At 37.7% G+C, this 17239-nt stretch overlaps 1 protein-coding gene across 1 annotated transcript in view; it reads left to right on the plus strand.

The window, feature by feature from the left end:
* The window catches only part of LOC130240334 (protein diaphanous homolog 1), a 144205-nt gene extending 127764 nt beyond the window's left edge, over positions 1–16441 (plus strand). Inside the window, exons 19-20 of the mRNA XM_056471807.1 lie at positions 3555–3644; positions 13932–16441. Of these exons, the coding sequence (XP_056327782.1) occupies positions 3555–3644; positions 13932–14116 (275 nt within the window). The 3' untranslated portion in view covers positions 14117–16441. The remainder of the gene's footprint in view (positions 1–3554; positions 3645–13931) is intronic.
* Positions 16442–17239: the final 798 nt, after the last annotated feature.

Genomic DNA, 17239 nt, shown 5'->3' on the forward strand with positions numbered 1-17239 from the left:
GGTTGAATATTTGAAAATTTTCACCTCTACATTCCCACATTCTCAAACACACACCAGTTATCTTTAGTCTCGCAGTCAGACCCTGAGAATGACACAAATACAAGTGTTTCCCACATACCAGTCACTGTCTCACACAAACACACACACACACACAAAGAGAGAGAGAGAGAGAGACGCAGCAGCTCTTGCAGACAGTCAGTAGATGTCAGTGTTGTTTGAGAGATGTGTATGAGTTTGTGCCGAAATGTGATTGGTTTGTGTGTGTGATGATGCGCATGTGTGTGTGATCATCATATGAGTGAGATTAATGTCTGATGATGGTCTAATGCTGTTGAAATTGGGGAGATTTTCAGACAGAATGATCAGAATGTGTTTGATTGGTGTCTTTTACTGCTATAAAGGTAAACCTAACAAAATGACCATGGTAAACTGTTTCCTCAAACAGCAGTGACAGAATTGCAGTGTTTATTATGTATCTTTGTGTATATTTGGGTGTGTTTATAGACCGTTTCCACTTTTATTAAACTTTTTAATCAGTGTTTTTTTTTTACAGTGCTACAGTTTAAACTATTTAAAAAATATATAGAATATAGTCTTTCAATTTTGATCTAATGATAACAACTTGTACTGTACTTAAACAAAATTCAAATTTTATTACATTCAATAAAGTGAAAGTAAATCTAATTTAATTAATGTAAAAATATACTGCTATTAAATGTATTTGTCCTGTATCAATGATCTATTATTGTAAAATTGTCAAATTTAAAGGATGTGTAAGATGTAGTTATTAGTTGTATATATTAGTTAAATAGCATATAGTAGTATGTAGTATAGTTTGTGTTGTAAATAGTAGTTTTGTAGTATGTAGTGTATATATTAAGTACATAGTTATATAGTAGTATATAGTGTAGTATGGGGTGTATGTAGTAGTTATGTAGTATATAGTATGTGGTGTATATAGTAGTTATGTAGTTTATAGTATGTGGTGTATATAGTAGTATGTAGGATAGTATGGGGTGTATATAGTTGTAACATAGTACAGTATGTTGTGTATATAGTAGATATATAGTATTTAGTATAGTATGGGGTGTATATAGTAGTTGTATAGTAATTATGGTAGCATATACAGTAGTATAGTATGTGGCATATATAGTATAGTATGGGGTGTATATAGTAGTTATATAGTAGATTATAGGAGAGTATACAGTATGGTGTACATAGTTTTGTAAGAGGTGTATATAGTAGTTATAAAGTAGTATATAGGACAGTATATAGTGTGTGTATAGTATGGGGTGAATATAGTAGATATATAGTATGGGTGTATATAGTAGTTATATAGTAATATATAGGATAGTATGGGGTGTATATAGTAGTTATATAGTAGCATATAGGATGGCATGTGGTGTATATAGTTTAGTATGGGGTGTATATAGTAGTTATATAGTAGTATATGGTGCATATAGGATAGTATGTGGTTTATATACTATAGTATGGGGTGTATATAGTAGTTAGATATTATAATATGGGGTGTATATAGTAGTTATGTAGTAGAATATAGGACAGTTTATGGTGTATGTAGTATAGTATGGCGTGTATATAGTAGTATATAGGATAGTATGTGGTGTATATAGTATTTATATAGTAGTATATAGGACAGTATATGGTGTATATAGTATAGTATGGGGTGGATATAGTAGTTATATAGTAGTATGTAGGACAGTATATGGTGCGTATAGTATAGGGTGTATATAGTAGTTATATAGTATAATATGGGATATATATAGTAGTTATATAGTAGTATGTAGGACAGTATTTGGTGTATATACTATAGTATGTGGTGTATATAGTAGTTATATAGTAGAATATAGGACAGTATGTGGTGTATATAGTATAGTATGGGGTGTATATATTAGTATATAGGATAGTATGTGATGTATAAAGTATAGTACGGGGTGTATATAGTATAGTACGGGGTGTATATAGTAGTTATATAGTAGAATATAGGACAGTATGGGGTGTATATAGTTTAGTATGGGGTGTTTATAGTAGTTATATAGTCGTATGTAGGACAGTATATGGGATGTATATAGTATAGTATGGGGTGTATATAGTAGTTAAATAATAGTATGTAGGACAGTATAGGGTGCATATAGTATGGATGTATATAGTGGTTGTAAAGTAGTATAAAGGACAGTATATGGTTTATATAGTATAGTACGGGGTGTATATATTAGTTATATAGTATAGTATGTGTGGTGTATATAGTAGTTATAAAGTATATAGTATAGTATGTGTGTGTGTATATAGTAGTTATATGTTATATTATATTTGAATATATTAGTATTAATAAAGCATTAAAAAAAACAACTATTGAAATTACAGTGATACAATTTGTAGTTTATAGTAATATGTAAATATAACATGTAGCAGACAGAATGTGAGCAGATCAGTGTGCTGTTCCTGCAAATCACCTCATAGTGGGGTGTGTGCACTGCAAACCACTCTGAGCACCAGTGTATGTGTGTGTGTGTGCGAGAGAGACACAGAACTAGGTTGTCAGGTCAGACACAAAACCATCTGGCTGCAGGGGATTACAGTGAGACTTGTGGTGTGTGTGTGTGTGTGGGGGGGGGGCTGCAGGGTGTTTTTGCTTAAGGTTTTTGTGTGCGCACGTTCCTGCATGTGTGTGTTCATGCTTGTTTATGAAGGATGTATGTGTGGGGGAGGTGTGTGTTTGTGTGTATGGGGGAAGGGGCATTAGACCCATAAATCTTTAACTCCATGTTGTGCAAAGAGAGAAGTGGTTGAAACCGTCTGTCTACACACACACACACATCCTTGCTCTAAAAACATATCACTTATACATATATATATAAGTATATCATATTTAATCATTTGTGTTGTATTTTTATGTAATCTTGTTTAACAGAATGCTTCCAAATGTAGGAGTTTATAACAAGAAATAAATCTGCAGAAGTCAAACCTTATTAACAGATTTTATGATATGATTTTATTTTATTAATTGTATAAACTCACTTCATTTTGTGTGTTTATTTTCAGAAAACAAGGCTTAATATCCTGTTAATAGTTCTGTTGCTTTTCGGGTAACTCTATCTTGATGTAAAAAGGTTTATATTTGTATTCTGGACAAAAATACAGAGTGAGAAAACATGTATTTCTTATATTTATTCAGTGTGTAAACCTGAATAATCATGTGAAAGTACACACACTTACAACAAACTAGTTCACACTGAAAAAAACCAATTCTGATCATAGAGCCCTCCTGGTGTGTGTGTGCTACAGCACAGATTATGTAGGTTAAAGCATCTTCTGTGTGTTGATGATGTCATCAGTGTGCGTCTGTGTATGTGTGTTAGATAGGGGGCACTGTCTACTGCAATTTGTGTCTGTGAAGATGTTTACATTCCCATGATCCTTTGCACCGCTTTCATCTGATGTCACTGTTTGTGGGTAATACTTCATATGAGGTATAGTGCTGATGAGTGTGTATTATTGATGTATGTTAATTGTGTGTGTGTTTGTGTGTGTTTCAGATGGAGATGAGACTGGGATCATGGATGGTTTGTTGGAGGCTCTTCAGTCTGGAGCTGCATTCAGGAGGAAGAGAGGACCACGACCAGCAGGTAACACACAGACACGAGCATGTCAGCTTACAGCAGAATGTTCATGTGTGCGGATATTGAGGAAATGGAAAATTCTGTAAATAATAATATTAAGAGTCACAAGAGGGAATGTATTGAAGAGTAATAACTGAAATAACAAGCATTCTTAGCAGTTTTGTGGATTTGAATGGCAAACAGGGCTTTATTATTGTTATTATTATTATTAATAGTAGTAGTAGTATGTAAATAAATGAATACTTTCATCATGGATACATTAAATTGTTCAAATGTGACCGTGAAGACATTTATTCCAGAGTTTTCTGTTTTAATAAGTGCAGTTCTTAAAAAAATGTATGGTTTCTCCATCATTCTGATGCAAAATAATTGTTTACTACATTGATAATCATCAAAAATGCATCTTGAACATCAAATGATTATATTAGGATGGAGTATTTGACTGGAGGAATGCTGAAATGACATTTTAGAATGTAAAAAGCAGTTTATAAATTATTAACTATAATTTTTTTTCTATTTTTGTTACACATTTATGGTTTTTGCCAGAATTATTTGAAAATCAATACAGTTTTGGTTAGCCTAACTGTTTACTTTCCTATATATATATATATATATATATATATATATATATATATATATATATATATATATATATATATACATATATACATATATACATACACACCACCTGACAAAGGTCTTGTCGTAGATCCCAGTTGTAAGAGCAGCAAATAATAACTCGACTTCTAGTTGATCATTTGGAAAAGTGGCAGAAGGTGGATTTTTTCCATGAATCATCTGTTGAACTGCATCCCAATCATCACAAATACTGCAGGAGACCTACTGAAACCCTTATGGAGGCATGATTCTCTTATAAATCAGTCAAGTTTGGTGGAGGAAAAGTCATGGTTTGGGGTTACATACAGTATGGGGGCGTGCGAAAGATCTGCAGAGTGGATGATCAACATCAACAGCCTGAGGTATCAAGACATTTGAGCTGCCCATTACATTACAAACCACAGGAGAGGGCGAATTCTCCAGCAGGATAGCGCTCCTTCTCATACTTCAGCCTCCACATCAAAGCTCCTGAAAGCAAAGAAGGTCAAGGTGCTCTAGGATTGGCCAGCCCAGTCACCAGACATGAACATTATTGAGCATGTCTGGGGTAAGATGGAGGAGGAGGCATTGAAGATTAATCTAAGAATCTTGATGAACTCTGGGAGTCCTGCAAGAAGGCTTTCTTTGCCATTCCAGATGACTTTATTAATCAGTGATTTGAGTCATGTCAGAGATGTATGGATGCAGACCTCCAAGCTCATGATGGAGTCAGACACAATATTCATTCTGTTTCCACTGCAGCATGACCACATATTCTATACTGGACATTATTGAAGGTTCAGTGAGCAGACTTTAGTCAGAGTCAGACCTTACTGTCCTAATGAAATCATTCAAAGTCAAGGCATGATCAGATTTTATTGTGCTCAAATAAGCGTAATCTAGAGGCCTTTGCCTTTCATATAAGACACTTCTGATACCAAATGATCAACTAGAAGTCAACTTATTATAAAGGCTTTTGTCAGGTAGTGTATGTATGTGTGTATACTGTATATATAAATATGAAGAGCCCAGATGCAAAAACCTCTTAATGCCATCTAAAATTCATTTCTAAAATCAGCATTTTTTTCAGACTCTTGTGTGTAGGTTAAGTAATTTCACTTTTATATCAATGAATAGGGTATTTCCAGTGCCTGAAAAGTGAAATAACTGAACATAAACATAGGAGGCCGAGAAAAATGCTTGTTTTTGACAGGAATTTCAGATAGCATTTAGAGGTTTTTACATATAAACTATTTATATATAAATATATATATATATATATATATATATATATATATATATATATATATATATATATATATATATATATATATATATATATATATATATATATACTCACACACACAGACTTGGACTCATCCCTTGAAACACATGCAACAGAAATCCTGTTAAAAAACCCTGTTTAATTTTCCTGCTGCTCGCTGTGTGTGTGTAACTGGATCTGTGGTTGAATGGTTCCAGATGTGCTGCTATGTGGCAATAATGACCATGCATACTCTCACACAGACACACAGACACACACACTCGCTCTCTCCGCCTCTGCATTCCCGCTCTTTTTATCTTTTGAATTTAGATCTAACAAAACCTCGCTTTATTCTCCCTCCATCCCTCTCTCCTTTCAGGTCATGTTTCACATCTTCTTTTCTCTCCTTCTTCTTCTCTCTGTTTATTTCTGTGTTTCTCTTCACTCTGTTTACTTTACGGCTCCAGACCGTCTATTTTTCTTGGATTTGAGTCAGAATCTGTGTTCAGCATGAGTCACCGGTGGGCTGTTTTATATTTTTAGCTTTTCTGAGGCAGCATACACACACACACACACACAGGCTCCGTCTCAAGACCTACTGCATTCCCTACCTAGACAGCTTGTGTGGGCATCAAAAGACTTAGTCTCAAATTCCAAAAGCTATCTTTCCTTTTAAGGCTATTTCAGCTTGTGTGATCTGTGAGTTACGCTCTTTGTAGATGTCTAAACTAGCCAGAATCCTGCCTTTGTAGTGAGCTCCCTATGTAGACAGCAGGAATTGAGTTACACACTTACCCATGTGACTAAATCCCTCAACATATGCCACACACACATACCAGCACACACCCATTCTGACCACTTGTTGTTCTGCATATGGATGCATTCAGTCACATACACACACACACACACACACACACGCACACACACACACACACTCACACACTCTCTCTCTCTCCCTCCCTCTCTCTCTCTCTCTCTTTCTCTCACACACACACACACACACGCATACAGAACACACACCTTTATACACTCACGCAAACATATACACACAATCTCTTTATTTCTCACACACACAAACACATATACATACATATACACACACACACACTCAGTGTAGAGTCTTTTAGACAGAGCGACCGCAGGCATGCAGTGTGGAGTCAGGAGACGCCCCGTGACCTCTGACCTCCGACCCTCCGCATAATGAGTCATCAGCCAATCAGAGAGATGCTGAGCGACAGACGGCAGCTGCTGTGTGTTATACACTCTCCCAATGCATTTCACTGTCAGAAATGTGGAGATTTGATCAAAATACTAAATAAAATACTATAAAAAGCATTTAAAAAGAAGATCATTGTACTGAAATCTCTGAGGCTTTGCGTACACTGAAATTTAGAAAGAACTTTGAAGCATTGAAATGTAAGTAGCATTTAATTTGCATACTTCACACCAAAAGAGATGGAATTGAACATGTGGTTATTCAATGTGATTATGTGAATGGTAATATTATGTGAATATATGAAGACAGGTACAGGGATTTATGCATTTGCATGTGAGCATTAGAAAATAACAAAATTTATTAACTTTAAAAAAAAAACAACAAAAAATAAGTATAATATTGAGTATAATATTTAATAAGTCAGGTTTTATGACTTGTATTGAAGTGTATAGTAGTGAAATTGCTGAGGGGGAAACACATTTTACTCAGAGTTTGCTGCAGATGCTTCAATCTCTGAACTAAAACAAATATACTAACAATAATGTAAATATCATAATAATGTCTTAGATTCATTTTAAATGACTTGTTTCGGTAGTTTTATATGATGCTGACTGAGAGATTGCTAAAAAAAAATGTTTGAATCTCATATTATAATATTTATGAGGTAAACGCAAGAGGTTTCAGTCTATTAAGTGTTCACATGCTGAAATACTACAGAAATATAGATGAAAGGGCAGCAGCAACTAAAGCTCCAAAATCACCCAGTTTATTCACTTAAAAAAAGCTCATCTAAATAAATATCCAATTAATTAATCACAAACAGTAGAAACCACCAAAAACAACAATAATTATAATGTATGCTCACCGGCCACTTTATTAGGTACACCTTACTAGTACCCGGTTGGACCCCCTTTTGCCTTCAGAACTGCCTTAATCCTTCATGGCGTAGATTCAACAAGATACTGGAAATATTCCTCAGAGATTTTGCTTCATATTGACATGATAGCATCACGCAGTTGCTGCAGATCTGTCAGCTGCACATCCATGATGTCAATCTCCCGTTCCACCGCATCCCAAAGGTGCTCTGTTGGGTTAAGCTCTGGTGACTGTGGAGGCCATTTGAGTACAGTGAACTCATTGTCATGTTCACGAAACCAGTCTGAGATGATTTGCGCTATGTGACATGGTGCGTTATCCTGCTGGAAGTAGCCATCAGAAGATAAGTACACTGTGGTTATAAAGGGTTGGACATGGTCAGAACAATACTCAGGTAGGCTGTGGCGTTGACACTATGCTCAATTGGTACTAATTGACCCAAAGTGTGCCAAGGAAATATCCCCCACACCATTACACCACCACCACCAGCCTGAACCGATGATACAAGGCAGGATGGATCCATGCTTTCGTGTTGTTGAGGCCAAATTCTGACCCGACCATCCGAATGTGGCAGCAGAAATGGAGACTCATCAGACCAGGCAATGTTTCTACAATCTTCCTGTTCTTAGCTGACAGTAGTGGCACCCGGTGTGATCTTCTGCTGCTGTAGCCCATCCGCCTCAAGATTGGACGTGTTGTGTGTTCAGAGATGCTCTTCTGCAGACCTCGGTTGTAACGAGTGCTTATTTAAGTTACTGTTGCCTTTCTATCAGCTGGAGCCAGTCTGGCCATTCTCCTCTGACCTCTGGCATCAACCAGGTATTTGCGCCCACAGAACTGGCGCTCACTGGATATTTCCTCTTTTTCAGACCATTCTCTGTAAACCCTAGAGATGGTTGTGTGTGAAAATCCCAGTAGATCAGCAGTTTCTGAAATACTCACACCAGCTCGTCTGTCACCAACAACCATGCCACGTTCAAAGTCACTTAAATCCCCTTTCTTCCCCATTCTGATGCTCGCTTTGAACTGCAGCAGATCATCTTGACCATGTCTATATGCCTAAATGCATTGAGTTGCTGCCATGTGATTGGCAGATTGGTTAATTTACGTTAACGAGCAGTTGGCAGGTGTACCTAATAAAGTGGCCGGTGAGTGTATAACCTTTAACAGATCAGACCAAAAATAAAAAATATGATAGATATAAATATCACTCTAATATTTCCTAAATAAACCCAACCTTGCATTAAATAAATGAACGAATATCAAACTCCTTTAAATTTTATGAGACGATGTGCCTAAAGTGAAAATCCAGAGAGTAATCTGTCATTTTCAGTGATCTTTAAATACTACTAATGCTTCATCATTTATTGTTATTTAGGTTAATAAAATCAGTTCAAATTTGACAGTAAAGAGACACAAGAAGCTCAAGCGAAATGTAGACATTTGTCCAGTTAGATTCAACTAATATTACATAATAAAAGTCTGAATTATCAATCAGATGACTGAAGATGATTGAGTGGTTAATGATTTAAAGTAAAGGAAACAGGACAGTGATAGATGTTTCCAGCAGTCAAAAATATCAGAAAGTCACTCAAAGCCTCAGTTGATTTATTTATTTATTTCCAATTATCCTAAATAACATGACTAAAAGTACTTATCCTTATTTATATTGTGCTGAATTAGCAAACACACTTCATTCTGTTTCAGACAGATAATATGCTGATTGGCCTGTAGCTGGTGTGTGTGCGTGTTCATCAACATACACACATCTGCCGTGTCGTGACCCTGCACACACACTCTTGACTCCTCAGTGAAAGACACACACACACACACTTCCAACACAAAAGACACACACAGTCAGACTCAGACAAAGAGCCAGAGACACACCCTGTGCCCAACACACACAAACACACTCTGCCAGATGTCCACAAAACACATGAACACACACACACACACACTTTTGTCCAGCTCGCAAACACACCCTCTAACCATTCTACAAAAAGAGCAACACACACACACACACATACACACACACACACACACACACACACACTCCTGCTGTCAGAGGAACAATACACACACTTAATCATGTTAGACACACAGCATTCATTCTGCCGTGTTTTGATCTCACTTTCTTGTACACAAATCTCGATATTCTGAATTTAAGGCACTTGAATATTAATATTCTTTTAATAAAAATAATAATAAAAATGTGTTTTTATAAGTGGTAAGAACTTTAATTTTGTGTTTTTCTTTTGCTATTTTTAGGCACACTTTTCCTAAATCTGACCACCATGCGTTTTTCTTACTTTAATCTGAAAAAAAAAAATATTTTATCCAAGATTCAACTTGAGATTTTGAAGTCAGTTTATGTACACTCACCGGCCACTTTATTAGGTACACCTGTCCAACTGCTCATAAACGCAAATTTCTAATCAGCCAATCACATGGCAGCAACTCAATGCATTTAGGCATGTAGACATGGTCAAGACGATCTGCTACCGTTCATACCGAGCATCAGAATGGGGAAGAAAGGGGATTTAAGTGACTTTGAATGTGGCATGGTTGTTGGTGCCAGACGAGCTGGTCTGAGTATTTCAGAAACTGCTGATCTCCTGGGATTTTCACACACAACCACCTCTAGGGTTTACAGAGAATGGTCAGAAAAAGAGGAAATATCCAGTGAGCGGCAGTTCTGTAGGTGCAAATGCCTTGTTGATGCCCGAGGTCAGAGGAGAATGGCCAGACTGGTTCCAGCTGATAGAAAGGCAACAGTAACTCAAATAAGCACTCGATACAACTTGATCTACAGAATTTGGCTTTAGCTACAGGAAAGCATGGATCCATCCTGCCTTGTATCAATGGTTCAGGCTGGTGGTGGTGGTGTAATGGTGTGGGGGATATTTTCTTGGCAAACTTTGGGCTCTTTAGTACCAATTGTGCATGGTTTCAACGCCACAGCCTACCTGAGTATTGTTCTGACCATGTCCATCCCTTTATGACCACAGTGTCTCCATCTTCTGATGGCTACTTCCAGCAGGATAACACACCATGTCATAAAGCGCCAATCATCTCAGACTGGTTTCTTAAACATGACCGTGAGTTCACTGTACTCAAATGGCCTCCACAGTCAACAGAGCTTAATCCAATAGAGCACCTTTGGGATGTGGTGTGATTCGCATCATGGATGTGCAGCCGACAAATCTGCAGCAACTGCATGGTGCTATCATGTCAACATGGAGCAAAATCTCTGAGGAATATTTCCAGTATCTTGTTGAATCTATGCCACGAAGGATTAAAGCTGTTCCGAAGGCTAAATGGGGTCCAACCCGGCACTAGTAGAGTGTACCTAATAAAGTGGCCAGTGAGTGTACATCTAAATTGCTAAAAAAAAAATTAATCAACTTAAAATTGCCTTAAAAATAAAACAAAATAAAATGTATTATTCGCCAGCAACTTATTTTTAGTGTTTAACAAGACTTAATATTCTTATTTTCCTTCACAAGTAAATGATTATACATTTAAGAATGTTTTAATATTCATACTGGGAAAAACAGAAATGCATTCTGGGTGTTTTGTGTGTGTGTGTGTGTGTGTGTGTGTGTGTGTGTGTGTGTGTGTGTGTGTGTGTGTGTGCGTGTGCGTGCGTGCGTGCGTGCGTGTGTATAAGCTCAACACCTCCAAACACTGTAAAATCATGATTATTTTTAGCTTCATTACACTGAGGTTAATTAGCTCTGCTCTCTCTTCACAACCAAATCACAATCTCTCTCTCTTACACACACATAACCAGATCACAATCTCTCTCTCTTACACACACATAACCAGATCACAATCTCTCTCTCTCTCTCTTACACACACACAACCAGATCACAATCTCTCTCTCTCATACGCACACAATCACACACAAATTCACAAATAATCACGCACACACGATCCCACATGCACACAATCCCACACACTGACACAATCGCACTTGTGACTGATATATTTACAAGTGCGATTGTGCTTAAAACAAGAATTGATGGTGTTAAACTAATCAAGTTTGTGTTGATTTAAGATGATGATTTTATTGGTCATTCTTCTGATGCTTTTGGCAGATATTTGAAACTCACTTCATTTGCAAATCTCTGAAAACAAGACTTAAATAATTTCAAATCTTCAGTAAATATTTCTACATTTATGAATATACAGATGTTTGAATCAGAATAATGAGAAAGATCACATTTTGATCTGTGATGACAGGGCGACATGGTGGCTCAGTGGTTAGCGCTGTGGCCTCACAGCAAGAAGGTCACTGGTTCGAGTTCCGGCTGGGTCAGTTGGCATTTCTGTGTGGAGTTTGCATGTTCTCCCCATGTTGGCGTGGGTTTCCTCCAGGTGCTCCGGTTTCCCCCACAGTCCAAACACATGTGCTATAGGGGAATTGATGAACTAAATTGGTGTTTCCCAGTACTGGGTTGCGGCTGGAAGGCCATGCATATGTAAAACATAAACCAGAATAGTTAGTGTTTCATTCCAATGTGGCGACCTCTGATAAATAAGAGACCAAGCTGAAGGAAAATGAATGAATGAACTACAACGAGACACTTTGTCAGTCATGTGTTTTATAATAACCATCTAGTTTGCTCCGCCCACAGTGAAATGGCATTGGTCCAGAATCTGCATGATATTAATAAACATCAAAGGGGCGTCTTGTTCAGACACTCTTGTGTCTTTGCCTCATTCGGACGAAACATAGAAACAGAAAGTCATTTTATTGCAGTAACTGCAGGGTATTTTGTCTGAGATTACCGCAGTAAATGTTTATGAGGGTCCCATCTGTCTGTCACTCACAAGCAAAAGCACAATCGCACCCATAACGACTTTTTCCTCCTCAACAGACTCAGTGCTGTCGTTATCACAGCTCACGCTGGACACCTGCTTGGTAATGTGTGTGTGTGTGTGTGTGTGTGTGTGTGTGTGTGTGTGTGTGTGTGTGTTTGCTCTCGATCTCTCTGCATGCTTCGTTACAGATGTTTGTTTAGAGATGGTTATCAGTAGCACTGGGGATTCTCTCTCTCTCTCTCTCTCTCTCTCTCTCTCTCTCTCTCTCTCTCTCTCTCTCTCTCTCTCTCTCTCTCTCTCACTCTCTCTCTCTCACTCTCTGTGTGTGTGTGTGTGTTCTTCCTCTGCATGGTGTTGTTTTGCATACAGGCTGAAGAATATGAATGAAATCTGACATTCTCAGACAATATCCTCATGTCAGAGTCTCACGGCAGGAGTTTTGTTCTTCAGTTGTTGTGGTTATTGGACTGTTTTGCGCTAGGCGCTCTTCTAAACGGACTGAATCAGCATTTATGGTGTCATATATGATGTTCTGCATCTGTCTTTTGTCAGGTTATTAATCTGATGCGTGTTTATAAATATTCCGGGTTATTTTAAACTCTAACAGAGTGTCTGCTGAGTCTTAAAATGACAATTAAAATACAATATTTAGGCCTTAAAATGTCTTCAATGCACTGAAATGGTGTGTTGTGGGTTTTAAATCATATTAAATGGGTCTTAATTTTCCTATATCTATGTAAAGCTTCCCAATCACATCCAATCGCCAACAATACACCTCAGTAACACCTTTAACAAAATTTGCATTTATTAGCTCCATTTACCAATATATGTGTGTGTGTGTGTGTGTGTGTGTGTGTGTGTGTGTGTGTGTGTGTGTGTGTGTGTGTGTGTGTGTGTGTGTGTGTATGTGTGTATATATATATATATATATATATATATATACCTACAATAATTCAATCATTCATTTTCCTTTGGCTTAGTCCCTTTATTCATCAGGGGTTGACACAGTGGAATGAACCGCCAACTATTCCAGCATATGTTTTACACAGCGGATGCCCTTTCAGCTGCAACCCAGTATTGGGAAACTCACACACACACTCATTCACACACTACGGCCAATTTAGCTCATCAATTCCCCTATAGCGCATGTGTTTGGACTGTGGGGGAAACCGGAGCACCCGGAGGAAACCCACGCCAACACGAGGAGAACATGCAAACTCCACACAGAAATGCCAACTGGCCTAGCCTGGACTCGAACCAGCGACCTTCTTGCTGTGAGGAAACAGTGCTAACCACTGAGCAACCGTGTCGCACATATTTAAAATAATATTTGATATTTATTTAACAAATATTTAATAAATAAATAGCAGGAAAAACAAATCCTATGGAAGTCAATGGTTACAGGTTTTTAGCTTTCTTTCAAATATCTTAATAAAGAAAGTCATAGAGGTTTGGAGCAAGTGAATGAAGAAGAATAAATGAATGACAGCATCTTTTTCTTAATCTGTTTCAGCCAATAATCGGAGAGGAGCTGGTCACGCCGTGACAAACCTTCTTGCCAAAGAGCTTCTTCAGGAGGACGCGTCACCGAGTGGCACGAAAAAGAGCCGTCAGGATGCCGCGGACGGGAAAGAGTCTACGGAGGACACAGGCTCACTGGAGGATCTCTTAGATGCCGTACCGTTACGCTCCAATTAAAGAGCAGTTCTGCTGGGGAAGAGACTGATTGTGTTCTGGGACCAAGTCTGCGAGGGCGGGGCTCTCGCTAAAACCACACCCCTCCAGGTAGACCACATGGCCTTACTATTGGCCGTCACACTTGGGGGTGTGGTCTCTGCTTGTCACTTATCAATTTCTAGCACTCTTTCACTCTAAACACAATCTTCATCTCTTCATCTTCATCATCTTCAAGATTTCCAAAGATTTCCCATGCTTGTGTTCCATTCCATATTTGTCCAAATTAACATGCGCAGTTTATTTTTTTCGTTAACTCTGAAACGTACTCTGAAAATAATGATTCTTTGGGTTTGCTAGTTTTTTTTAAGGTAAGTGGTTGCAAACTATTTATATAGGCTGGATTTTAACAAACAAATTAAATTTAGTTCCCATTAGTGTTGTCACGATACTGAAATACGGTACCAATCGATACTGGAAATTTAAAAGCGTCCATTTCCCGCTAACATTTGAACGCGTTCTTAAACGGCGCCGATTGGCCTTTGTGTTCACATGCTCAACAGAAAGGACTGTGATTGGCTGTGAAGGTCATCAGTTCACCAAACTCACCGCTGTTTACTAAGTGTAACCACAGATACAGGGGCACTGTAGCTTTTCAAAGTCACATCGATGAGCTGGTTTGTCTATAAGCGGACATACAAGCGATCCGCTGATGAATCGTGGCTTTAAAACGCTCCAGTGTCCCTGTATCTGTGGCTACACTCAGTAAACAGCGGTGAGTTTGATGAACTGATGACCTTCACGGCCAATCACAGGCATTTCTGTTGAGCACTGGTGTGGCAAATCCAGCGCTGTTTAAAAACGACCTCAAATGTTAGCAGGAAATGGATGTTTTTAAAACTCCAGTATTGATTAGTACTGATTTCCAGTATCGTGACAACACTAAATCCCATATGAATTGTTTGCAAGCACTGACCTTTAAAAGAAATCAAGTAAATCAAATGAATCATTGTTTTTAGTGTATCATTGTTCGAAGAGTTACATTTATTTTACTGGAAATGCAAAGTGCCAACGCTTCCATGAATGCATGCTAGGTTGTTGTGTAATTGAGGTGTTCTCACTAATGTAGTCCATCACACGTGTTGAAGAAGGTCTGGTACCTGTTCAGGAGTAGTTTTCTCATCACTTTCTCAGTCATTCAGGTCTTTCTGAACATCTGAATTTCTCACTAGCTAAAACCGCTGCAGCTTGCTCATAACAGTTTTGGATATTTGACATTGACTTGGATTAAATGTGACGTATTATGGAGAAAATCAATGTAAATTGTTGCTTTGAAATGAATGCGATGAGTTTAATATATTATAATCTCTGCACTGGCTACATTTGCTTCCAATCCTTGGTAAACGTGGTCAGTTTTTGTGTCTTTCTGATACCATCGCTGTAGTGGATTTACTGTTTTGTTCACTGCTGATAGAAGCATCATCGTGTGATAAATCATCTTTTATCTGCTTCCGGATGGTGATTTTGACCTTATACAAGAGCCGCAAATTGTCTACAAACATTTTGATGGCTGAACTAATAATCAGGCAGGATGTTTGGCATCTGTTTTCCTATGATGAACGGTTTGATCGAGCCAAGTCAGAACGTGTTTCTCATTGGTGCTCATATCTCTGCATAGTCATTCTCATTGCAGTCACATCCCAGAACTTTTATATCAGATACTGTTAATGGAGTCGACGGTTAAGATTGTTGTCGTAAACTTATGGGAATATAGATGTATGACCTCTGCGTTTCAGCTTTGCAATATGAATGAGGGTGTTTGCTGAATGTTTGAGGGTAGAGATCACTGTTTAAAGCCATAGCTCGGACTGCTTTCGTCAAGAAACCCTGAGAAATTTGTCTTCCGGATTATCGCTGTTAAAGTCGTGTATATGCATTTTTGTGATGTGAAAACGTGACCGTGTTTCAGCGATGATCCTAAACGCTGCCTAGATACCAGAAAATCTGAAAGAGAATGAGTTTTTAAAGCCAAATACGCAATATTAATGTTTGTGTGGTTTTGCGTAAAGGCTGATTGATGCGTGTGCAACGCTTTCACTTTCTTGGAAAAGCTGGATAAAGATCACTGGAAAAAAAAAACATGGAGACTCCGGTTTCTCTTTGTTTCGGTGTTGTTTTTTAAAACATTTTTCAGTTTTTAATTGTCGATTGTTTTACTGTAAGAATATCGAGATTGTATTGGTGAGATCTATTTGGTCAAATTGTGTATATTGCGTTTTTTTTTTTGACTGTAGAGATGTTTATTCTGGTTTTCTCTAAAGCCACACCATTAAAATATCTTCTTTAATACTTATTCTCCATTCATTTTGTGTCTGTATTGTATACGTATGGGTCTTTTCTGTTTGAAAGGACATTTCTTGAAAGTGAAGAATGGAAACATCGATTATTTTTACTTGCATAAGATAATGGGCCCTATCATACACACGGCGCAATAAGGCGCATGACGTGTTTCCACGATGTGTTGCTATTTTCAGACCAGCGCAACCTTAATTTTCTCGTTTTCCGCCACAATGTTTAAATAGCAAATCTATTTGCGCCGCTTTGTGGACTCATGGGTGTTTCGGTCTTGAAAAGAGGTGTGTTAAGGCGCATTGCTATTTTGACTGCGCAATAGGCTAGCTGAAAGCAGGTCTAATGTCCAGCAGAGCGCGTTAGCTGTGCGCCTCGCTTAAACATTGCTTAAAACACACTGGATGTACAGTAATACACAAATATCTGTATAAATGTAAAGGAATTAAGGGAATAAAATGTTACAAAAATTATTATTTTCTACATAAATATAAAAACCAGTATCTCCATGCCTTCTTTATCTCAGGGGGCTTTTTTCAGTTTATTCACGACAACTTGCTTTTGTATAATGTTATTATTATTAGCAGTATTATTTATTATATTCATATTTATATTTGTTTTATTAAAAACAAGCTTAGATTTGTCCATCTGTCAGGTTTTGGACCAAATGGAGGCAAAGGACGTGTGTTTGGATATAGCTCAGTTTTTTGACCACACTTCTTTATTATTGTTCATTTATTGCTTTGCTGGTTTTGACACAAATATTTGCGCTTAACAAACAAAATTAATAATGCAGGC

This window comes from Danio aesculapii, chromosome 14, assembly GCF_903798145.1.
Source record: "Danio aesculapii chromosome 14, fDanAes4.1, whole genome shotgun sequence".
NCBI lineage: Eukaryota > Metazoa > Chordata > Actinopteri > Cypriniformes > Danionidae > Danio > Danio aesculapii.